The sequence below is a fragment of the Pseudophryne corroboree genome, chromosome 6 (assembly GCF_028390025.1).
Source record: "Pseudophryne corroboree isolate aPseCor3 chromosome 6, aPseCor3.hap2, whole genome shotgun sequence".
In the NCBI taxonomy this organism is placed as follows: Eukaryota; Metazoa; Chordata; class Amphibia; order Anura; family Myobatrachidae; genus Pseudophryne; species Pseudophryne corroboree.
In genome coordinates, this window is record NC_086449.1 from 633,822,911 (window position 1) to 633,848,168 (window position 25,258).

Below are 25,258 nucleotides of genomic sequence, written 5' to 3' on the forward strand. Positions count from 1 at the left end.
GGTTTAACCATGCTTCCTTGGCCAGGGAGTTTAACTCTTTAGACACAGGAAAAGTTGCTGAGGTCTTTGGTCTAACATTAAAATACAACTCCTCATCTGACTCCTGATCCGGTATGTGAAGAGCCTCTCTCACAGCAAAGATGAGGGCCTCAACCCCTGGAGACAAAAAGCTGTCCTCATCCATATCATCATCATCTACATCAGGATGATAAGAATCAGAATCAGACTGGAGCACCTGTGGCGTTGAGCGTTTATGTGGAACCACTAGAGGGTGCCGAGAAGCCTTCTTGGTATCTGCTGCTTTGGCCACACAATCAATAGAGTGTTTTAACACCTGTCTCTCTTTTCTAGCTACAACTAATTCTGAATTAACATTCTGAATCATGCTTTTAAAACTATCTAGCCAGTCAGGTGCCTGTGAACTGTGACCTTGTGGAGATAAGGAACATTGTTCACACATGAGTGACCCAGCTGAAGATGGGGTTGAGATACAAGCAGCACACATTACTATGTCCACAGACATCTTACACAACTGTAAAAACAGCGCAGCCCACTGACCAACACCTCCACACAGACCCTAGAGAACCCCTGGAGTGACACTGAGGAGCGGACACCAGCACACAGAAAACAGACAAGTACAATGTGTAACTAAGTGTGTGACCCGACAGTAGTGCAGCGGTGCTACCGCTGGCGGGCTCCCCCCTTTCTATGACCCCCTGGTACCAGCACACAGTCCTGTAGCAGGGTGGGTCTCTGGAGGAGCAGCGTGCATGCAGCCTTGATCCGCAGCAGCAGCAGGAAATGGCGCCTTCCCACCTCAGGTCCCACTCCGGGAAGCCCCACCCCCTGCAATGGCGCACGGTCCCTGATCAATAGTTTATACTGGCTATGTTAGAAATAACATCAGAATATGCATACACTACACACAAAGCCTTTTTGTGACAGTGAGCACTGAGGGGCATCAGCCCTTAGCCAGTTTGTCTGCGACGAGCACCGCAGCTCTGAGCCCGTGACCGCCACGTGACTTGCCGCCAAAACTGCACCAGGGACCAGCTAACCGGGACCCCGGTGTAACACTCACCGCACCTTGTACTTCGGCATCTGTTAGAGGGTGGCGCCTAGCTGCTGGTGTGGGTACACATACTAAGGCTGTGTGATAAGTACCTCAGGAGCTCAATGTTCTGTCAGCTGGGATTACGAACCATTAACCCTCAAGAGGTTGGTTTGGTCCCCCTAAGTCTCACGAAGCAGGTAGCCTGGTTGCCAACCAGGGCTACCTGAAAATAATAAACTAAAATAAAAACAAAAGGACACTCTCTGGAGCTCCAGAGAAATGCACCCGGCTCCTTGGGAACATTTTTCTAAACGGAGTCTGGTAGGAGGGGCATAGAGGGGAGGAGCCAGCACACACATACACACACTAAAGGTTTTTAGTGTCAGGCTCCAGTGGACCCGATCTATATCCCATGGTACTAAAGTACAAGACCCCAGTATCCACTACAGACTAGGAGAAAAGGAATTACCAGTAGGTATCAAATTCCTAGTATCCACTAAGACGTAAGAGAAAAATTATATATACTCATGATATCATTTCTTAAAAGATACTGAACTTTTTTTGTTGTTGTTTTTTTTTTTTTTTTAAAGCTGTGAAGCAAATGCCACCGCTTAGTGCCACCAAACCATATTCTGGAACCTCTATTGAATATTTTAACAAATATTTGATACAACCATGGAGCAGTCGGAAAAATAAATCACACACATTACACTCACTACTGCAAATGGCCAGATCCTGACCCTGGAGGAGAAGACAACGCTTTGGAAGGTGAGTGGCTACTGACTAAGCTTATTAGAAACTTTCAATTGCTTAATTATTCATGATGGGGGGAGAGCACGAAAGTGCCAGAGCAAGTCCCAATGATTTTTCCCACTGGGGGGGCTAGTGGGGGTTGTTGAGGAAGAAGTATTAGAAAAAAAGACCCTTCTCATATTCTGTCGTCTAACGGAAAACCCTGCGTCTGCGGGGAACACCCTGCACCGGGCGTTTTTCAAATTTCCTGCCCTCAGTTGAATTCTCCCCATATTGTCCAACCTTCTGTGTCGCCGTTCTCCCTCCATCTAGACCAGTGGCGGAACTAGAGAGTGGTGGGCCCAGGTGCAACAATATGCATTGGGCCCCCTCTCCATTAGGACCCCCTCTCCATTATTAAAAACCACATGTGTCCCAAAATCGGGATGTGGTCTCATTGACAACAGGCATGGTCACACAATAGTACCGCCCACCCCCCAAATCAAATTACGACACAATTAGTGCAAAACAATTTTATTCATATAACACCTAACAGTACTACTCCTTATGTGATACCCCACTAAAGTGAGAATCACTGTATATAGATATACAGTAGACACTGCCGGCATGTTAAAATGTATATAGGTATATGTATGGAGGTGAGGTGAGTCATATGTGTGCCCCCTCACAGAGGGAAAATTGGTACAGGGTGGGTAACCTGCAGGGGCATGCAGCAAAAGTCTATACCATGCGGCCGCAGAGAGGGGGACTGTGCTCTGGACTTTGGAAAGTGTGGGGAAGAGAGGCAGCGCAAATGGCCAGCGGGAAGCAGACCATCATGCGACTGCTGGCTACAAAGAGAGGAACTGCACTGATCATTTGGGTCCTTTGGCGTCTGAGGTGCAGGGTGAAGCTGCTCTGGCCGGGCCATCTCACAGAAAGCGTGGCTTGCTGAGCGGGGATCCTGGGTTGTGCTGTTCCGGATGCTGCATTCTGAGTGAGGAAGCATGCGCAGGCCAGGTTCTGAGTGGAGCCAGAGACCAGGACCTCCTTGAAGTGACTGCCAGGACATCGCATCTGAAGGGACACCCCTGAATCTTCCCCTTCATTGTGAGTGGCAGTGGGAAACCTGAAAGAACGCTGCCTCCTCCCTCTCCTCCTCTGTGTCCTCCTCCCCATCCAGCAGGATCACAACAGCAGCAGCTGAGCTCATTCTGCTACCAGGACTGACGGCATGTAACGAGTCAGTCTGACCTATTGTAATGTCTCTGGCTGTGGGCCCCTTCATAGCAGCGGTGCCCTGGTGGACTGCACCGCAGCAAGTTCCACCACTGATCTAGAGACTGTAAGCGCTCACGAGTAGAGTCAGCTGTGTCCTATGAATGCTATGGTCTGGCAGCTTTCCTTGTATGTACTGTATTATTGCCCCCACCACATGCTTTTATGCTGTGTACTGTATAATATTTTTAGTCTAATAGCTACTTGCAGACTTGTATTTTTTATTATGCTTAATTGTGCCTATACTGTACATTATGGGGTTGTTTTTTTGTAGGTATGATTTTATGTTTATTTTAAGGTTTCTGTATTTAAATGTTATTTATAGAACTGTTGGAGTTTTATCTGTACGGCACTGCAAAATCTGTGGGACCATATAAATAAACAGAGGGAGAAGTCTGAGAACCACTGTCAGGAGGTGGTGAGGATGTACACATCGTATGCCTATAAAACTAGGCAGTCTATAATAGTGAGATGCTGTATAGTCTACAGTCACAGCTGAATTTGCAGCATAAAACATGTAGCAGCACTGTTATAGGCGGTGTGTAGAATTTGCGGACAGTGCTCATGTTGACATTCATCATGTGTACCTGGATGATATGTCCACATGGTCAACGGTCAACAAACCATCCCTGGTGGTCTAGTAGTCTCTTACCTTAACCCAGAGGCTCCAACATAGGGGGGGGTCATTCCGAGTTGATCGCTCGCTAGCAACTTTTTGCAGCGCTGCGATCAGGTTAAAACTCAGCAAAACTGCGCATGCACCGCAATGCGCAGGCGCGTCGTACGGGTACAAAGCGGATCGTTACTGAGCGATGGATTTAACGAAGAATCCATTTGCACAGTCGATTGCAAGGTTATTGACAGAAAGAGGGCGTTTATGGGTGTCAACTGACCGTTTTCTGGGAGTGTTTGGGAAAACGCAGGCGTGTCCAAGCGTTTGCATGGCGGGTGTCTGATGTCAATTCTGGGACCAAAAAGACTAGAATGGTCGCAGCGCCTGAGTAAGTCCAGAGCTACTCAAACTGCAAAAACTGTTTTTGTACCGCTCGGCTGCAAAGGCGTTCGCACACTTGCAAAAGCGAAAATACACTCCCCCATAGGCGGCGACTATCTGATCGCAGCGCTGCAAAAAGTTGCTAGCGAGCGATCAACTCTGAATGACCCCCATAGCTTCCAGCAGGCACTTCCAGGTCAGACCACTATCCTTAACCCTAATTCCGACCCCTACTGCCTAACTCTACCTCACACTGCAGCCTAAACCTAACAGTCGGCATCTGTTGCGGTGTCAACCAAGTAACCAGATACCGTTATGGGAGTAGTAGAGATCAAACACTAATACAAATCACCTGTAATAACTATAGTCTATGACTGGACACAATAAAACTATAGACATCTTTAGAATGATCTTAATACATGGGTATTCTAGGCAAAATGGCCACACTTACACCCTGTTTTCATTTCGAAATGTTTAAATTAACTAGCTGTTACATTATCATCAGACATAAGGATCAGGCAAGCATGCTGTAGAGGGAACAGAAGGCCAGGGAGAATAATTGAATAGGGTTTTGTACAATGGATCAAAATGACAGAACCAGACTGTAAAAGCTGACTGGTTGCTATGGGTAATTTCTCCAGTTTATCTCTCTCCAAGATTTGATAACTCTGTCATACCGCCAAATCTTTATTATTAGAAATGATTAAGAATTAATCAGACACAGATAATAAGAGGCTAAGACCAGGTACACACCTCAACGATCTTAGCACAGTATGTTGCTTCCGGGCATATCGGAACAACATATATCGTCCAGATCGTACCGTGTGTACAGCCGATTGCCAACTACACTCCCGTGGGTCGTACACGATATCTTCTGGTTGGCCGTGCTGCACTGCCAACCAGAAGATATTGTGCACAATGCCATGCTTCACTATAAATCATTCTGTCGGCTGTTGGATCGGCTGGGGAATACATCGTCCTGATGTGTCCTCTGCCTACGAACAACAATGGGCCGACACTTCTCCATTCTACAAGCACCCATATATGTTCTACACTTTATCACCTCCTATCTCATCAGCATGCAGAAGCTTGCTCTGCAGCCTACTGTATGTGGCTAGCTGACATGTAGTTGTTGCTGTACTTACCATACTCTGCTTACCCAGTACCTACTGATGGCTGCAATGGCCATCAATCTGATGCGTTTAATAAAACCACTGAAGACAAATAAAGCAGAGCATTAAATATTTAAGGTTTCATATAGTGCACTCACCGATCAACAAGTTCAACATCAAAGCAAAACCTCTTCTCAATGGAGTCCGTTTTTCTTCGTATGCAAGACTTCAAGTAAACTACATCTTCCTCTCCCTGATGAGTGAAAACACATGTACTATTGAATAACAAATATACACGGCAATCAGCACATGGACGTTGATGCAATTTATTATGGCCAATATGTCATATAGGACATATATCCTGTTGAATTTTTAGAATAAAGCAGTCCTTGAAATCCATTTACATACACACACATATACCTATATATATATATTATTATTATCCTTTATTTATATGGCGCCACAAGGGATCCGCAGCGCCCATTACACAGTACATAATCAAATGAGCAAATAAGAAAACAGCACTTACAGTACAAGACAATATAGGACAGGTATAGAAAACCCGGGGTTAGGTGCCATCAAAGGGAGTAAGGAGTATAAGATAGTGTAAGAAAAGGAAAGGCACATGAGGAAAGAACTCCCCACTCTTGCGAGCTTACAATCTAAAAACATAACAGATGATCCCATAAAGTAACAGATCAGCAGCTGCTGAGGAGAACAGTCATAATGGAACACGTCATATCCATAACAAGAGGTCTCTGAAGCTTTAACAATCATACATAGAACTGGCATGGTCTAGTGAAGTGATAAATGTACCATGTGAGGTTCTTATCAGCACAGAGAATAAGAGGTGGCCTTGTATAAATGTGTCATTTCTGTTTGGGCACAGAGGACTCGCCACATTCCATCACAGATACAGTGGCAGCCATGTATCTCACCGCTGTCAGGGAGTGACCAGGCTGGCAGAACTTTCTGCAGATACAAGTTTAGCCTACCAATTTTTGAACACTTAAAATGCAAAATATATAAAACATCTCTAATGATCTTGCTTATTATTATTATTATTATAGCATAAAAATAATGTTTGCCGCTGCCATTCACCAACCAGAATAGATATTAGAGTGCAGTATTTCCACAAGCATTACTCTCCTTAACTCGGACTCACTTGTTCTACACCTAAATGATTTTCCTTTATCACATAGGGGTACTTTAAGACCCTCATTACGTAAGAGAAAAACGCTGCAGGGTTAGTTGTTCATTTATAGACTGCAAGCCAAGGGAACAATGCATTTCTATTAAACTCCCCTTCCAATCTATTCAGCGTTAAGATGTAGGAAGGCCAAGGAAATAGATCATAATAACGTAAAACAAAGCTGCCCGTCATCTGCAACAGTTGCTTTCACGACGTCTGGTAACTGCTCTTATCCAATTAGTAATGTCATCCAGGTGCATGAAAGGGAGGGATTATTCTGAACAAGAAACATTGGTATCCCCCAGCACACTGGATGACATCAGCAACAGGATTTCATAACTACATGGTGGTAGGAATTTCAGAGATCTCAGTTGCATACATTTGCAAAGGTATGGGAAGCCCCCACGACAACTACAAGGCGTCTCTGAGTACTGGGGGTCCCTAACATGAAGTCTAAACAGTTGCTTTCATGTCAGTTACATGCGTAGCATATGTATTATATAAATAACCAAAAGCCACTACAAAGACTTCTAGAATTATTATGGTGGTGTAGTACAGTGTACAGATACACTGCATACCAGAACAAATACCCGTTATGCTTAGCCCTGAAGGAACACTCAAGTGCAAGGAAAGTAAAAGATAAAACCAATTCTATTCTATGTGTTGCATTTGAGGTCATTCCTGTATCTGGAGGCATTTGCAGCTCATTTTGGACACTGCTTGCTACATTTTAGTTCATTCAAAACATGTCACCACATTTGAAAAAGCATGTCTTTATTGCTATACAATAGCAATCAACCAGCATAGAACTGTACTTTTCCCATTCAGGAAAATGGAAGTTGTGCGCAATATGCAGACATTCCATTAAAAGGAGTACAGCTTTAAAATGAATGGAGCTAATCAGTAATGACGGGAAAAAACAACAGACATTAATCGAGATTCAAATAATCTCTATTGATGTATGATCACAGCAGGTAGCACTCATGACTCAACTTAATATCAATCACTTCACTGCTACAGTAGCTTGGGGAATCGCTTGTGAATGGCTGAATAGCCAGAGGCGGTCCCATATATTCCGTTCACAGGCAATCTACAGAACGGCTGCCAGCCGAGTAGCTTGCATCGTCCGTTGTGACTGGATTTTATTCCCAATGGATAAGAAATGTCTCATGGGTTATAAAAGGAATTCCTACTGCATTACAAATGAAGGACCTATTTTGTGTATTATAGGAATAATTCCCTTGGATTACAGGAAGAATACCATTGTGTTACATGTTTCTCCCATGAATTACAAAAAGATTCCCTTGGAGTACTTTTTTGGTTTGTTTTTTATTGATAAATTGGTTATCAAGATATGCAGATTCGACAATCAGGCTTAAGAGACACATTATTTGTATTCCAATGTTTTATTATATTCTGTATACGCATCCTTACTTGACCCCCTTGTTTTAAGGGTAATGAATACTATAAGATTTTTCTAATGTAATGTTGTCACATTTGTATTTGAGACGGTCAAAGTTTTACTGTACAAATTGATGGTCATATGCATCTGTTCCATGTTGCGTCAATATATATATATATATATATATATATATATATATATATATATATATATGATTTTATTTATTTTTTATATATATATTTAATATTCAGATTTCACCTATTAATATCAATGTCCCAGTCATTTCAATGATGTTTTATATGTAGCATACAGAAATGATCAGGGTTTTAAGATGAGAAAGCCAGACCAACCACAATTATACCAGATGTGAAAAGTGGTTTGCACCTTGGTTTTTAGACACACACAAACAATGCCAGTGGGGAATGTCCCTAAAGTACTTTTGTAAAGGGAAATAGATGGGAAATGTCATAGTTTGTTATGGCAGTTATCAACTATAAATCCTTTTCTTTAGTTTGATACATGCAAGACTTGTATATATACTGTATATTCAAATACAACTTACCACTTTCCCCCCAGACTTCTGGTCAAATGGGACCATAGTGATTTGCCTTGTGTCACGTTGATAGGTACAGTAATGTTTGACCCAAGATGTCCCAAAGTGCCCTACAATTAATGGACAAAAATATACTAGTAAAAAAAAATTTTTTTTACCTTTTGACATTAATCTCACAATGTACGTGTGCCATATACCAATTATAAGAGTTAACATGGAAATAAGTAGCAGCAAGACGTAAACAGCATTACAAGGCATTTATATAGATAGAGGAGGAACGGATTACACTAAAAGCCATGTTTCGCAAAAGTAGAAAGTTAGTTATTTAACAATGAGAGATCTATATTTGGAAGATAAAAAAAAAAAAAAAGTAGTATGTGTCCAACTCACATATTATTACCACCCCATTTATCATATAAATGCAAACAACGTGAATGTAGTAATGGAGGATAACAAGTAGTACTACTGGTATGATGAATGTCATTGTATGAACCTAGTAGACTCTGTAACTAACATGACATCCATGTTACCCTTATCTGAATTTTTTTTTTTTTTTTAACATTCTCCCATTGTAAACAGCCCATGAAAGGGTTAATAGCCCTGTCAGGTGCCTGAGTGAATTAAATTTAGCTGGGTCTATCATAAGAAGTATAGCTGTGTACATTCCTAGAAGATGTATCTTCCAACCGTCCGTTGTGCTGATTGAGCAGCAGATTCTTGCAAGCATTTACAAATACTGATCGGCCACCCAATAGGTCGTTCCAGACATCACAGCTGGGAGGGCATTTGAATTTGCCTGCCCAGGTGTACACAGGTGGTCAGCGGGTCGCCCATACACACAACAGGATATGCAGCTATATCTGCAAGATATATCATCGGCTGTGCTGCAGGGTGACACGATATGTCTGAGCTACATCTGTCTTTCACAGAAATATCGGGTGTACACACCCGCCGATCCACTACTGATATATATCGTCTGTTCAGACAAATGACATAACGAGCAGTGTGTACCCAGCTTAAGAGGCCTACCTGTATCTGAGAGCGAGAGTGAGAGAGACAAAAAAAAAAAAAAAGAAAAAGATATATAGTTCTCCTATAGTTTTATAGCACTGTTTTTTTTACTTTTCTTTGCCAGCTTTATCTTGCTACTCTACACACCAACAACTCTTCTCCCTTCCAGACCATCATTTTGCCCTTACTACAAAGACAAAAATAAGTCCGTCAGCAATACATTTCCCAATGAAAAATGCTGCACACTACACTCACCTTATCCTAGGCTCCCCAACCCTCAGTTCATGCTCTGCGATAATCGAAGACTATGGGCCTAATGCAAATTTGTACACAATGACGATGTTCATGCAATTGAGGGAGTGTCGGAAGACTGTGCATGCGCCAAGGCACCTTGGGGGTGCTGCCAGCAGTGAGATTTTTAGCGCAGAGTGATAGACAGGAGGGCACTATTTGAGGGAGGTGACAGGGACTGGTGGCAAAAATGCAGGCCTATCACGGACGTTTTTGGGGCATGTATCTGCTTTCAGCTGCGATCAGGTACGTACAGAAACAGGATGCCAGCGTAGCTCCTGCCGCGCCCAGTATGCGTGTCAATAGGCTCACTTGGAGAAGTCGCCATTCTTCGCTATTGCTGCGTACAGTATGTGTACGCAGTTGCTGAGGACTTTGCGATGGCTCCGGGGGGCGTCTATTCTTTTCTGGGCGGCTGCTCCACTTACGATGATTAGAGATTCTGTAGCCTGAAAAATTGCAGCTGTGTAGGTCTGTGCATACAAACCTGAATTAGACCCTCGTCTCTGCGCTCATCTCATCTTACAACCTGCCTTTCCACTTTACGCTTCCCAACTTCTCTGCTCCCTCTATCTTTTTAAACATGAACTTGTCTTGTCTGACCAATACTAAATAAATTGAATCAACAAAGTTTCTCTCCAATTATCTCCCAATTACTCTCCTCTCCTTTACAAACTACTGTACTCGAATAACGTCTTCAAACACCTCATTTTCTTTCCTCTTTTTCCATTTATTGATGGTCCTTTGTAGTGTGCTGGGGGAATATATTGACCTTTTTTTGTCTGGATTGTCTAGATTAACCCCTCCCTTTAATGCACCTGTGAAGAACCATTATACTGTATTGATTTGAGCAACAACCATTTTCTATTACTGTTCTGAGAGGCATGGATGGGAACGGCATTTGGAGGATGTGCTGGACCTTGTAGTGCCATTTGGAGGATCTTGGGGTGCCTCCAGGTGAATTGGTTCTCAATTTTGATATATTCACGTATGCGCTATTATCATGTAGCATAACAATATGCAATGATATGATCCAGAGTGGGTGCTATTATGTAGTGTTAGGGACCACCAGAACAGAGACACCTTGATGCAGCCTGTTGGCTTAATCACATATTTGCAAATATTTGCAAACGGAGAACCCTGTATTTCTATTATTATGTAGTATTCAAATCTCATTCCTGATGCTTTATAGAAAGCTGGGGAATATTTTCCTTTTTCTCTTATGTCCTAGAGGATGCTGGGGTCCACATTAGTACCATGGGGTATAGACACTAGGAGCCATTGGCACTTTAAGAGTTTGAGAGTGCGGGCTGGCTCCTCCCTCTATGCCCCTCCTACCAGACTCAGTTTAGAAAATGTGCCCGGAGGAGCCAGTCACAGCTAGGGGAGCTCTACAGAGCTTCTCTGGTAAAAGTATTTTTTAGAGTTTATTATTTTACAGGGAGGCTGCTGGCAACAGCCTCCCTGCTTTGTGGGACTAAAGGGGGGGGGGGGGGGGGGGGGAGTAGTGTCCGCCCTGCGGGGTCTGAGCCACTACCTCCGCTGACAGGATACTGAGCTCCTGTGGCGATCGAACGTTCCCCACCACAGGGGATCACTCACCCCAGCAGCATGCCGCCACCCCCTTACAGAGCCAGAAGATCGGTGGCGAGTTAGTCACCGCCCCCCCTAGCAAGCGGGGAGCCGATGTGAAGATGGTGGCAACAGGGTATGGAGCGCAGTACTAACTGCACTCCGTGGCTCAGCGGTACATAGTGCGGCGCTGTGAGGGGCGCCCTGAGCCAGCGCCTACACCCTACACTGACCTCCAAACCTATCAGGGTCCCAGGATCGCTGCCAGCACAATTCCTCAGGCCAGTATAATCTGGGCAGAGATTCTTCTCAGAGCGGACCCAGCAGCGTTCAGCACCATTTTCCTGCCTGCAGAATCGCTGTCAGTGCTGTCCCTCCAATTCAACTCCAGCTATCTCTTACAGTACCAGGGGGTTGTAGGAGGAGGCTGTATAAAGACTGTGTAACCTATTAAGGTGCACAGTCCGCACTGGTTGGGAGTCTCCCCATACCTTAAAAGCACTGTGTATGGGTTGGCTCAAATATCTGTCTCTCTCTTGCCATTCTTGGGGGTGAAACTCGGTCTGCTCGTGTGTGTGTGTGTGTGTGTGTGTGTGTGTGTGTGTGTGTGTGTGTGTGTGTGTGTGTGTGTTCTCCATTAAGCTATGTCCAGGGACTCTGTGTCATATGCTGCAGAGGATATGTCCTCTCAGGATGATCTCATTCCATGTAACCAGGATTGCACTGTCTTAGCACAGATACCAGCAAGGGAGCCGGAATGGTTATCCTCTATTAAAACTATGATTTCTCAGATTTCTACTAGGGATGCACAGAATGAATCTGCAACTCAGGTTTTACAGAAGTCTACGGCAGTTTGGCCCGGTTCTGTTACCTCAGGACCCCATACTGTATGTTCCTACAAATGTGCTCTTGCCCAGATTATGCAAGATGACACGGATACAGATTCTGACACGGCAGACGGTTAGGGGGAAATGCTGCAGGGGGCGGCATCTCTTGCAAAAGGGGTGCAGTTGATGATAGAGGCTATTAGGGATGTGTTGAACATTGCTGATACAACACCTGAACAGGATGAGGAGGCTTACTTCAATGACAATAAGAAAGCCTCGCTAACCTTCCCTGCGTCTAAATCATTAAATGCTATATTTGAGAAAGCATGGGAAAACCTGGAGAAAAATTCCAGATCCATAGAAGGGTTCTGGTTGCTTTCCCCTTCCCTGAGGAGGATAGGAAAAAATGGGAAAACCCACCTATAGTTGATGCGTCTGTATCCAGACTCTCAAAAAAGGTGGTTTTACCTGTTCCAGTATCAACTGCCGTAACAGAGCCGGCTGATCACAAAATCGACACTATGCTCAAATCCATATAGACGGCTTCAGGGGCGATACTACGTCCTACTACTGCCTGTGCATGGATTTCCAAAGCTATAGTAAAGTGGTCAGGCACGTTACTTGAGGATTTGGATACAATGGATAAAAGTGATGTTGAATTGTTTTTAAGGAACATTCAGGATTCTGCAGGATTTATGGTGGAATCCATGAAAGACCTGGGTTCAATGGCTGCAGGGATATCTTCCATGTCTGTTTCAGCTTGTAGGGGACTTTGGCTGCGCCAGTGCTCTGCCGACGCGGAATCCAGGAGATGTGTGGAGACCCTACCCTATACAGGCCAGGCTCTCTTTGGGGAAGCGTTGGATGCGTGGATTTCCATGGCTACAGCAGGTAAGTCTCCTTTTCTTCCCTCAGCTGCACCTGCTACAAAGAAACCCCTTTTCTTCAGCTGCTTCTCAGTCCTTTCGGACTGCCAAAGCAAGAAAGGCCATGCCGTCTAACACCTTCTTTAGAGGAGGTCGGCCAAAATCCAAGAAACCTACTGCGCCGGGTTCCCAGGAACAGAAATCTACTTCGGGTACGCCAAAGTCCTCAGCATGACGGTGGACCATGCGGACTGGAGGTGGGACCAGTGGGGGCGAGACTCCGGCATTTCAGTCACGTCTGGGTGTCTCCGGTCTGGATCCCTCGGTGCAAGATACTGTGTCCCAGGGGTACAGGCTGGAATTTCAAGATCTCCCTCCTCACCGGTTCTTCAAATCAGGCTTGCCAGCTTTGCTGGCAGACAGGACTATCCTACAGGAAGCCGTCCAGAAGTTGGTGGAGGCACAGGTTATTGTACCAGTTTCTCCCCTTATGCAAAACAAAGGTTACTATTCGAACCTTTTCATGGTACCAAAACCGGATGGTTCGGTCAGGCCCTTTCTGAACTTAAAATCGCTAAACCCCTTCCTGAGGGAGTTCAAGCTCAAAATGGAGTCTATGGGCAGTGATATCAGGTCTGGAGGTGGGGGAATTCCTGGTATCCTTGGATATCAAGGAAGCGTACCTCCACATTCCGATTTGGCCGCCGCATCAAGCTTATCTCTGATTCGCACTGTTGGACTGTCATTTTCAATTACAGGCCCTGCCATTCGGCCTCTCCACAGCACCGAGGGTATTCACCAAGGTGATGGCAGAAATGATGGTTCTGGCAAACTGGGGGTGAACATACTTCCATATCGGGACGATCTAGTGATAAAGGCATCGTCCAAGGAGAAGCTGTTACAGTCCATAGTTCTCACGACCCATCTACTCAGGGAACATGGGTGGATCCTGAATCTTCTAAAATCACATTTGGAACCAACCAGGAGGTTGTCCTTTCTGGGAATGATCCTCGACACGGAAGTGCAGAGGGCGTATCCTCCAGAGGAAAAAGCGTTGATGATACAAACAATGGTCCGGGATGTCCTGAAGCCAGCCAGGATGTCGGTTCATCAGTGCATTCGCCTTCTGGGGATGATGGTGGCCTCTTACAAGGCGCTGCAGTATGGGAAGTTTCACGCTCTGGCCTTCCAACTGAATCTCCTGGACAAGTGGTCGCGATCTCATCTACACATGCACCAGAGAATTCGTCTGTCACCAAATGCCAGGATTTCACTCCTCTGGTGGCTACAATTGCATCACCTGCTGGAGGGCCACAGGTTCGGGATTCAGGAATGGATCCTTCTAACCATGGATGCAAGTCTCCGGGGGTGAGGGGGGCAGTCACTCAAGGGGAAACCTACCAAGGAAGGTGGTCAAGTCTGGAAGCCGGCCTGCCGATAAATATTCTGGAACTAAGAGCCGTCTACAACGGTCTTCTCCAAGCGGCCCATCTTCTGAAAAATCGGGCCATTCAAGTGCAGTCGGACAATGTAACGACTGTGGCTTACATAAACCGACAGGGCAGAACGAAGAGTAGAGCTGCAATGTCAGAGGTAACAAGAATCATCCTCTGGGCAGAAAAACACACGTTGGCGCTGTCAGCAATCTTTATTCCAGGAGTAGACAACTGGGAAGCGGACTTCCTCAGCAGACACGATCTCCATCCAGAGGAGTGGGGTCTCTATCCAGAGGTGTTCAAGTAGGTAACAGATCTTTGGTGTGTACCACAAATAGACATGATGGCCCCTCGTCTCAACAAGAAGCTTCAGTGATATTGCTCCAGGTCGAGGGACCCGCAAGCAGTGGACGCCCTGGTGACTCCGTAGGTATTCCAGTCGGTGTACGTGTTTCCACCACTCCCACTCATTCCATGAGTGCTAAAGCTCATAAGGAGAACAAGGGTTCAAGCGATCCTCAATGCTCCAGACTAGCCACTGTGGTCTTGGTACGCGGATCTTCTGGATCTACTGCTAGAAGAGGAGTCGAGGCCTCTTCCTCTTCGGGAGGACATGCTGCAGCAGGGGCCGTTCGCCTATCAAGACTTACCGCGGCTATGTTTGACAGCATGGAGGTTGAACACCAGATACTAGCTCGGAAGGGCATTCCGAATAAGGTGATTCCTACCCCGATACAGGCTAGGAAAGGAGTAACGTCTAAACATTACCATCACATCTGGAAAAAATGTGTCTTGGTGTGTGTCCAGGAGCTTTCCTACGGTGGAATTTCAACTGGGATGGTTTCTCCTCTTCCTGCAAGCAGGTGTGGATATGGGCCTGAGGTTAGGATCCGTAAAGGTGCAAATCTCGTCCCTATCCATTTTCTTCCAGAAATAGTTGGCTACCATCCCTAAGGTTCAGACTTTTTTGAAGGGAGTTCTGCACATCCAACCTCCCTTAGTACCGCCTACGTTGTTGCAGTTCCTCCAGTCGGACTGGTTTGAGCCTCTACAGGAGGTTGAGGTCAAGTTTCTCACGTGGAAGGCTGTCACTTTGTTGGCCTTAGCGTCTGCTAGGCTTGTGTCGGAGTTGGAGGCTTTGTCATGTAAAAGCCCATACTTGATCTTCCACGAAGATAGAGCTGAGCTTCGGACACGTCAGCAGTTTCTTCCGAAGGTTGTGTTGGCATTTCATATCAACCAACCTATTGTGGTGCCAGTAGCTACTGACTCCTCAATTTCTTCTAAGTCCTTAGATGTTGTAAGGGCTCTAAAAATCTATGTGAGGAGGACTGCTCATCACAGGAAATCGGACACTCTGTTTGTCCTGTATGATCCCAAGAAAATTTGGTGTCCTCCTAAGCAGACGATCTCTCGCTGGATCAGGGTCACTATCCAGCATGCGTATTCTACGGCAGGCTTGCAGTGACCTACGTCTGTTATGGCCCACTCTACTCATAAGGTGGGTTCTTCCTGGGCATCTGCCCGGGGTGTCTCGGCTGTACAACTCTGCCAAACGGCTACTTGGTCAGGGTCGAACACGTTCGTAAAGATCTACAAGATTAGTACTTTGACCAAACTTAAGGTCCTCAGAGGCCTCCGCACTCTCCCTCCCATTCTGGGAGCTTTGGTACATCCCAATGGTACTAATGTGGACCCCAGCATCCTCTAGGACTTAAGAGAAAAATAGGATTTTAATACCTACCGGTAAATCCTTTTCTCAAAGCTGTAATGCCGAGACCCCTCGGGCAGCCGCCCAGGATGAGCCCACCTTTCTAGTAGAATGGGCTTTCACCGATTTCGGTAACGGCAATCCTGCCGTAGAATAAGCCTGCTGAATCGTATTTCAGATCCAGTGCGCAATAGTCTGCTTGGAAGCAGGAGCCCCAATCTTGTTGGGAGCCCACAGGGCAAACCGAGCCTCTGTTTTCCTAATCTGCGCCATTCTGGCGACATAGATTTTCAAAGCTCTGACCACATCGAAAGACTTCGATTCCGCCAAGGTGTCAGTAGCCACTGGCACCACAATAGGCTAGTTTACGTGAAATGATGAAACCACTTTTGGCAGAAATTGCTGACGAGTTCTCAACTCCGCTCTATCAGCATGGAAGATTAAATAGGGGCTTTTGTGAGACAAAACCGTCAACTCAGATACCCGCCTTGCGGATGCCAAGGCCAACAACATGACTAATTTCCAAGTAAGGAATTTTAACTCAACCTTACGTAAAGGTTCAAACCAATGAGATTGAAGGAACTGCAATACCACATTAAGATCCCACGGTGCCACAGGGGCACAAATGGAGGTTGGATGTGCAGCACGTCTTTCACGAAGGTCTGAACTTCTGGAAGGGAGGCCAATTCTTTCTGAAAGAAGATCGACAAAGCCGAAATTTGTACTTTAATAGAGCCCTTCCGGGCTAGGATTTGACGTTCAACCGTCATGCCGTCAAACACAGCCGCGGTAAGTCTTGATACACGCACGGTCCTTACTGTAACAGGTCCTCCCGTAGAGGAAGAGGCCAGGGATCTTCTATGAGTAATTCTTGAAGATCTGGATACCAGGCCCTCCTTGGCCAATCTGGAACAATGATTATCACCTGAACCATTGTTCTTACCATCTTTATCACTTTTGGAATGAGAGGAAGTGGAGGGAACACATATACCGACGGAAACACCCACGGTGTCACTAGGGCGCCCACCGCTACCGCTTGAGGGTCCCTTGACCTGAAACAATATCTCTGAAGTTTCTTGTTGAGGCGTGACGCCATCATGTCCAATTGAGGAATTCCCCAACGACTTGTCACTTCTGCAAAGACCTCTTGATGATGACCCCATTCCCCTGGATGGAGATAGTGTCTGCTGAGGAAGTCTGCTTCCCAGTTGTCGACTCCTGGAATGAAGACCGCTGACAGAGCGCTGACATGTCTTTCCGCCCAGCGAAGAACCTTCGTGGCCTCGGCCATTACCGCTCTGCTCTTTGTTCCGCCCTGGCGGTTTATGTACGCCACTGCTGTTATGTTGTCTGACTGAATCAAGACAGGCAGAATGTGAAGAAGATGTTCCGCTTGCAGAATGCGGTTGTAAATGGCCCTTAATTCCACAATGTTTATGTGTAGACAAGCTTCCTGGCTTGACTATTTTTCCCTGGCATGGAACCTGCCATACTGAATGGCCTCGTAGGCCGCCACCATCTTCCCCAGCAACCTAGTGCATTGAAGAATCGACACTCTTGCCGGTTTCAGAATTTGTTTTACCATGTTCTGTATTTCCAGAGCCTTTTCCACTGGAAGAAAGACTCTGTAATTCTGTATCCAGAATCATACCCAGGAACGACAGCCGTGTCGTCTGAACCAATTGTGATTTTGGCAAGTTTAGGAGCCAACCATGTTGTTGCAGAATCGTCAGAGAGAGCGCAACATTTTTCAGCAATTGCTCCTGGGATCTCGCCTTTATGAGATCGTCCAAGTAAAGGATAATTGTGATTCCCTGTTTGCGCAGGAGAACCATCATTTCCGCCATAACCTTGGTGAAAATCCTCGGAGCCGTGGACAGACCAAACGGCAACGTCTGAAATTGGTAATGACAATCCTGAACAGCAAACCTCAGGTAAGCCTGATGTGGAGGATATATAGGAACGTGTAAGTAGGCGTCTTATGTCGACCGACACCATAAAATCCCCTTCCTCCAGACTGGAGATCACTACTCGGAGAGATTCCATCTTGAATTTGAATTTTTTTTAGAAAGAAATTGAGGGATTTTAGGTTCAGAATCGGTCTGACTGAGGCATCCGGCTTTGGTACCACGAACAGACTCGAATAAAAACCCTCCCCCTGTTGTGACAGGGGTACCGTGACAATGACTTGATTTTGACACAGCTTTAGTATCGCAGCGCATATCACCTCCCTTTCTGGAAGAGAAGCTGGTAAAGCCGATTTGAAAAATCGGTGAGGGGGCACGTCTTGAAACTCTAATTTGTACCCTTGGGTCACTATTTCTAATATCCAAGGATGCAGGGCCGAGCGAGCCCAGACCTGACTGAAGAGTTTGAGACGTGCCCCCACTGGTGCGGACTCCAGCAGAGGAGCCCCAGCGTCATGCGGTGGATTTGGTAGAAGCCGGAGAGGACTTCTGTTCTTAGGAACTTGCCACAGCCTGTGACCTTTTTCCCTTTCCTCTTCCTCTCGCAGCAAGGAAGGAGGATCCTCGTCTTTTCTTGTATTTATTGGGCCGAAAGCACTGCATCTGATAGTGGGGCGTTCTCTTTTGTTGCGCAGGAACATAAGGTAAAAATGACGACTTACCCGCGGTAGCCGTAGATACCAGGTCGGTGAGGCCGTCACCAAACAAGACACTACCGTTAAACGGTAGAGACTCCATAGCCTTCTTCGAGTCAGCATCAGCATTCCATTGATGAATCTAGCAGAGACCGCCACGGCATTGGCCCTTGATCCCAAAAGGCCAATATCCCTTGCAGCTTCTTTTAAATATGCTGCAGCGTCCCTGATATGACCCAGAGTCAAAAGCACGTTATTCCTGTCCAGGGTATCCATCTCAGATGACAAGTTATCGGCCCATTTTTCAATAGCGCTACTCACCCATGCCGAAGCAACGGCAGGCCTGAGTAGTGAACCTGTAGTGACATAAATGGATTTTAGTGCATTTTCCTGCTTACGATCCCGCAAGACCCTTTAGAGCTTTGTCCACTGTGGGGGTTGACTCCCAATTTTCCCTGTCCCCCAAGGGGAACGGATATGCTACTGGAATCCTATTGGGAACCTGTACCTTCTTGTCAGGAGTTTCCCAAGCCTTTTCAAAAAGAGCGTTCAGTTCAGGATAGGGAGGAAACGTTACCTTAGGTTTCTTTCTTTTAAACATACAGACCCTAGTATCAGGAACAGCAGGGTCCTCCGTGATATGTAATACGTCTTTTATCACCACAATCATGTACCGAATGCTCTTAGCCTGTTTAGGATTTAATCTGGCATCACTATAGTCGACACTGGAATCACAGTCCGTGTCGGTATCTGCTATCTGGGTAAATGCACATTTCTGTGACCCCGAAGGGGTCTGAGCTTGTGACAATGCATCTGCTATGGATTTCCTCCATGTCTGGTTCTTAGACTCTGATTTATCTAATCTCTTAGTCAACCGAGCCACATTTGCATTCAAAGCACTCAACATATTTACCCACTCAGCAGTCGGCGGTGCCGACAGGGTCACTCCCACCTCCTTTTCTGTCCCCACTCCGGCTTCCTCCTGGGAAGAGCACTCCGCCAAGTCGACACACACGTACCGACACCCACAATCACACTGGGCTATAGGGGACAGACCCACAGCAAAGCCTGTTAGAAATACACAGAGGGAGTTTGCCAGCCTACAACCCAGCGCCCAACCCGGTACTGAGACCTTACATACAATGCCTCAGACCTGCTAGCGCTTGTACAGCAGTGTGGATGTTAGGGCCAGCGTCTCTGCAGCTTCTGTGAAGAGAAAATGGCGCTGGTCAGAGCTGTGAGGGTTAAGCCACGACCCCTCACCGGCGCGCTTCAGTCCCGCTCAAATCTACATAATTATACTGGAGGAGGTCTATATTTAGTGCCTAAGCACTTTTAATATACTTATTTGCCAGTGAAAACTTCAGTATTCATGCTGCCCAGGGCGCCCCCCCTGCGCCCTGCTAGTGCCACTGTGTGTGTGTGTGGGAGCATGGCGAGCAGCGCGATTGCTGCGCGGTACCTCAACACTGACGTTTTCTGCCGTCACTGAAGTCTTTTCTTCTTTTACTCACCCGGCTTCATTCTTCTGGCTCTGCAAGAGGGGTGACTGCGCGGCACCGGGAACGAGCAGTGATCGGACCCTCTGGAGCTGATGGTGTCCAGTAGCATAAGAAGCAGAGCCTTTGAACTCACAGAAGTAGGTCTGCTTCTCCCCCCTCATTCCCACGATGCAGGGAGCCTGTTGCCAGCAGGTCTCCCTGAAAATAATAAACCTAACAAAGTCTTTTTTCTGAGAAACTATGGAGAGCTCCTCAGTGTGCATCCAGTCTCACTGGGCACAGAATCTAACTGGAGTCTGGAGGAGGGGCATAGAGGGAGGAGCCAGTTCACACCCCTTAAAAGTCTTAAAGTGCCCATGTCTCCTGCGGATCCCGTCTATACCCCATGGTTCTTGAAGCATCCCCAGAATCCTCTAGGACGTATGAGAAATAGGATTTTAATTACCTACCGGTAAATCCTCTCTCGTAGTACGTAGAGGATGCTGGGCGCCCACCCAGCGCTTCGTTTTCCTGCAGTGGTTTTCTGGTTCAGTACAACTTTGTTTTTAGTTACATACTGCATTGTTACTTGATAAGTACTGTTTCAGCGATTGCTGAGTTTCCAAGCTTGTTAGCTTGGTTTGCTTTGTGTGTGTGAGCTGGTATGAATCTCGCCACTATCTGTGTTAAATCCTTCTCTCGAAGATGCCTGTCTCCTCGGGCACAGTTTCTAGACAGAGTCTGGTAGGAGGGACATAGAGGGAAGAGCCAGCCCACACTTTCAAACGCTTAAAGTGCCAATGGCTCCTAGTGGACCAGTCTATACCCCATGGTACTAATGTGGACCCCAGCATCCGCTACGAACTACGAGAAAAGGATTTACTGGTAGGTAATTAAAATCTTATTTTTTCTTCTTGTCTAGCCTACAATGGGCAAAGAATACCGAATGATCTAATACTATCACCTGATTATGCCTAGCTATAGAGCAGTGGTTCCAAAACTTTTTGGATCACGGCGCCCTAGAGTATCGGAATTTTTTTCACTGCACCCCTTAGAACAAAAGTATCTTGAGAAATTTAGAAAGGAATATTACGTTAAATTGTGTCTATATGTCATTCTTAGGTTAAATTGTGTAGTTAGGGGCAGGATTTGTTTCGGATTGTCCACATATTTTATGATTTGCAAACAACAGCACTAGTTTTGCCTATTACGTTGACCATAAATTAAATTGGTCCTGGACTACAAATCCAAGGCACCCCAGGGTGCCTAGGCTCACAGTGTGAGATCCACTGCGATAGAGAGAATATGTATTTCCCAAACCAATCCCACTTCGGGGAGTGTCTTAGAAATGTTTATTATATACTGTAGACCTTTTTAAGCATTAGGTCCTTCAAAATTTTGTGTGTCCATTTTATTTGTCACACTTCATGCTATAGCCTGGAATATCTCAAACCCCATCTTGTAAATAAATTATACTCATACATCCTATAGAAAAATGTGTAAATATATTCCAAGAAACCGCGAATGTAGTGTGACAGTTTGCCAAGTAAACTTTTTTTGCTTTAACAGACTGCCCTTTCTGTTTTATTTGGAATAGAATTTATGATTTATATGCTAGACTCCTGAAGTGAGTAATGTAACTCGGACTAATCCTATGTCCTGCCAGTGAGGAAGCACACGGCATACTGCGAGCCCTGCTGTCCACTGTCCCTGTGTGGCTAATATAGTCACACTATCCCTTCTAATAAAGGTTTCTAATGATAAATCAAGTAGCTGAAAATGACAAGCAACTATTTATGCAAGACAATTTAATTAAATGTCATGTCATTAAATAAAAATATATTTAATGACCCATAACATTTAAACCACCTGCCTAATATTGTGTAGGTCCCTCTCGTGCCACCAAAACAGCTGTGACCCATCAAGGCACAGGATCTGCAAGACTCCTGAAGGGGTCCTGAAAGTAGCGTGGGTTGTTTTTTTTTTTTTAGCACATCCAACAGAGGATGGATTAGATTGAGATCTGGGGAATTTGGAGCTATGGTTGATGGGTGTATATACACATGTATTTTATATTCTTGGCTGTTTACTTGTATTTGTGCATCAGTGGGCAGTTGACAGACAGTTTTCCAAGACATATATATACTATGTGCTATGTACGGTGAAAGTTAGCACAGCTATACCCACTTTTCCCCTGGACATAGAGATAACCCTCCATTGTGTATGGGCTCATGGTTTGTTGCTCATGGGGATTCTCTTTCATTTTCTCCATCAAAGCCTCCACCTCCGAGCGTGTGCCTTCAAAACGATCCCGTGTCTGAAAAACAAGAGAAAGCAATAACACTCAGGGCCATGAACAGAAATAAAATCCAGCATCAGTGGCATGTACAAATGCTAGTAACTAGTAAAACAGCTACCAAGTATATTAGTGTGTATATATATATATATATATATATAAAAGCAGCTTTTGGCAGCACTCCCAGGTACAAATAGCTCAGTCCCGGTGCCCTCCTAGACCCGCAAAGCCACGGGTCAATACAACAGTCCACTGTAGGCGGCACACAGGTCACAAAAGATACAAGACAGCAGGTTGCAGCAACAACGTTTCGAAGTTCATTCTTCGTCCTCGGGTTACAAATAACAGAAAAAACACATACCTTTTTATTCCCCCCACATGTGCAGTGAGCTCCGGCATGGTTCTGGCGTTCTGACGCCCATCAATGACGTCATCCAGCCTCCCCGCCTACCAGAAGCATCACACTAAGACAGTATCAAAATACCATCTACAAATAATTCGTGAAAATGACTCAAAATACATTTTAAAAAACATTTCAAGACTCACAGTTAAAAAACAACACATAAGACAGACACAGATGCAGTATATATGCAAACAAACAGCATGTGCAGTTACCATCTGAACTGCACAGCAACCTCCACAGGTGCTAGTAAGCACTCAGACTTTACCATTAACTCATTATATGCTGTACTCACAGAACACTCATTGAATAGGCTACAAAAAACTGTGCAGACCCAAAGATTCATTGAGCCCTTTAGGTGCCAGGGTTTGCAACTCATAAATCCATTTGGATTCTTTTTGCAGCAAGCGTAAAGACCTATTCCCCCCTCTCAGTCTAGCCAGTTCGTGATCAATAATCATGTATTTTAAGCAGGCTATGCTGTGCCTAGCCTGCATAAAATGACGAGCGACCGGTTGGTCACTAGTGCCATGTTGAATGGCATTCCTGATGGCCATTTTGTGGTTAGCCATCCGTTCCCTCAGAGTATGATCGGACTTGCCGACATAATGAAGTCCGCAAGGACAACTAATCAAGTAAATAATGACTTTAGTAGTACATGTAACTCTGTAGTTAATATTGTATTTCCTACCACTGAACGGATGATTAAAAGTACTGCCAGTCAGGAGAGATCTACAAGTGATACAATTTAAACATATCCCCTGATACTATCCTTGAGTTATGTAGATCTCTCAACATTGCCCAGTGATTCTAGTTTCAGTAACCATCTATTATTTTGCTTTAGTATTTGAAGTATGTATCCTTTGGATGCAATACAATACATTATTGATATTTATTATACTACTATTGATAAATTGATTGGTGACGATCAATTTTGAGATGCCTGGAGACATATGGAAGAAGCTCATCTATATAATCCCCGCTACTCATCACTAATTTGTTTAGAACATTTATGAGGATGATTAAATCTAGCTTACAGTGACAGTGTATACAAAGCATAACCAACAATTATTAGATCCTCTATGAGGCATTTATACATGTCTTCTCTGCATGATATGTATATGTAGACATCCGTTACAATGTTACCGTTCCTCTAGACTACACTAGAATATGTACAGAATTAAACTCTGATTGTGATAACCCCCCCCCCAGTCTGTTCTCCACACAATCAACAAACTCAGTGGCGTATGTGGTTAGACGACGGAATAATAACTTCATAGGGTACCGGAGTTCGGATTCAGATGACAATATATGTGAATTTTTATGTCCTCCGTTTTATTAGTTTTATCTTAATTTTATTATTTTCTACTTTTCACCTTCCATCTCTATTTTTATTCTTATGTTTATTTTTACAAATCTATTTTTATTTTTTATCCTCTATTTTAACTCCAAGGCGGTACTACCTGTATACACACAGTTAGAAGTGTTCATTTAGAGTCTTTTTATATCTCTCTGTTAATTACCACATGGCAAGCTAGCTGCGGAGAAAATGTGCCGCTAATTAATGTATCTGCTCTATAGTATGCGCAGAAACCAGTATTTCCAATTTCCCATGTTGTTATATATTACATTTATTATAAGAACATGTATATACTCTATTGGTGTTCGTTCGAATTTCAATAGGATAAATTACAAACAGGTTACGTTATTTTATTATTAGTCATTTCTGCCAGTTATTTTTAGTGTGCTGTTTAAGTACAAGAGAGCCTTCGTTTTTGCATTTCACCTGTTCTTAATAATTGTTGATGACAGACATCTGTTTACACTGATCTGTTAAGCCCTTAAATACCGGATACTCTGGAGGCAGGAATCTACCTTTGAAAAAGTCACGTGGAGCGTGACGAAACGCGTCAGGACCTGCCCCCACTCACACCTAGCTCAGGTGCAACTACAAGGTGCACATCGATCTACACTGCACCCTCTGCCTACAGCTTCCGTCATCAGCGGCTTTAACATACACGCCGCCACAGTCAGCTTGTGAAAAAGACGGCTATCTCCCCTCCGCTGCACAGCTAATGTGGGCACTGCAGGACTCTTATGCAGAGGACGCTCGGCTCTGACCAGCCCACCGGAGAGGTATTGAGATTTGCTCTAACCCGAGGGACCCATACCCAATTGGGACATTATCAGTGCACCCCGTCTTCCAATAGCAACTAATCTTATCAAGTGGAATACGTACTCTCTCTATTAAGGTTATGTCCATCATATTAACCATGAGTTACCACTAGTCATTATGAGTTTACTATACTAGTGACTCTTCTTAATATCACTTTACCGGTATATATGTTTTAATTCTATTTTTATTAATTAATAAATACTGTTATCATTCACGTTGGCTCTCTGTACAGTATATTAATTTTCCTGACATCCAGCGCAGCCGTTTGTCTT

The 25,258-nt window shown here is 44.9% G+C and overlaps 1 protein-coding gene across 3 annotated transcripts in view; it reads right to left on the reverse strand.

The window, feature by feature from the left end:
• The window catches only part of ARHGAP26 (Rho GTPase activating protein 26), a 1,013,198-nt gene that overhangs the window by 706,297 nt on the left and 281,643 nt on the right, over positions 1 to 25,258 (reverse strand). For all 3 annotated transcript variants that reach the window (XM_063928129.1, XM_063928130.1, XM_063928128.1), the window contains exons 8-10: positions 22,302 to 22,431; positions 8,327 to 8,427; positions 5,329 to 5,423 (exon numbers count right to left, since the gene is read on the reverse strand). In XM_063928129.1, the coding sequence (XP_063784199.1) occupies positions 5,329 to 5,423; positions 8,327 to 8,427; positions 22,302 to 22,431 (326 nt within the window). The remainder of the gene's footprint in view (positions 1 to 5,328; positions 5,424 to 8,326; positions 8,428 to 22,301; positions 22,432 to 25,258) is intronic.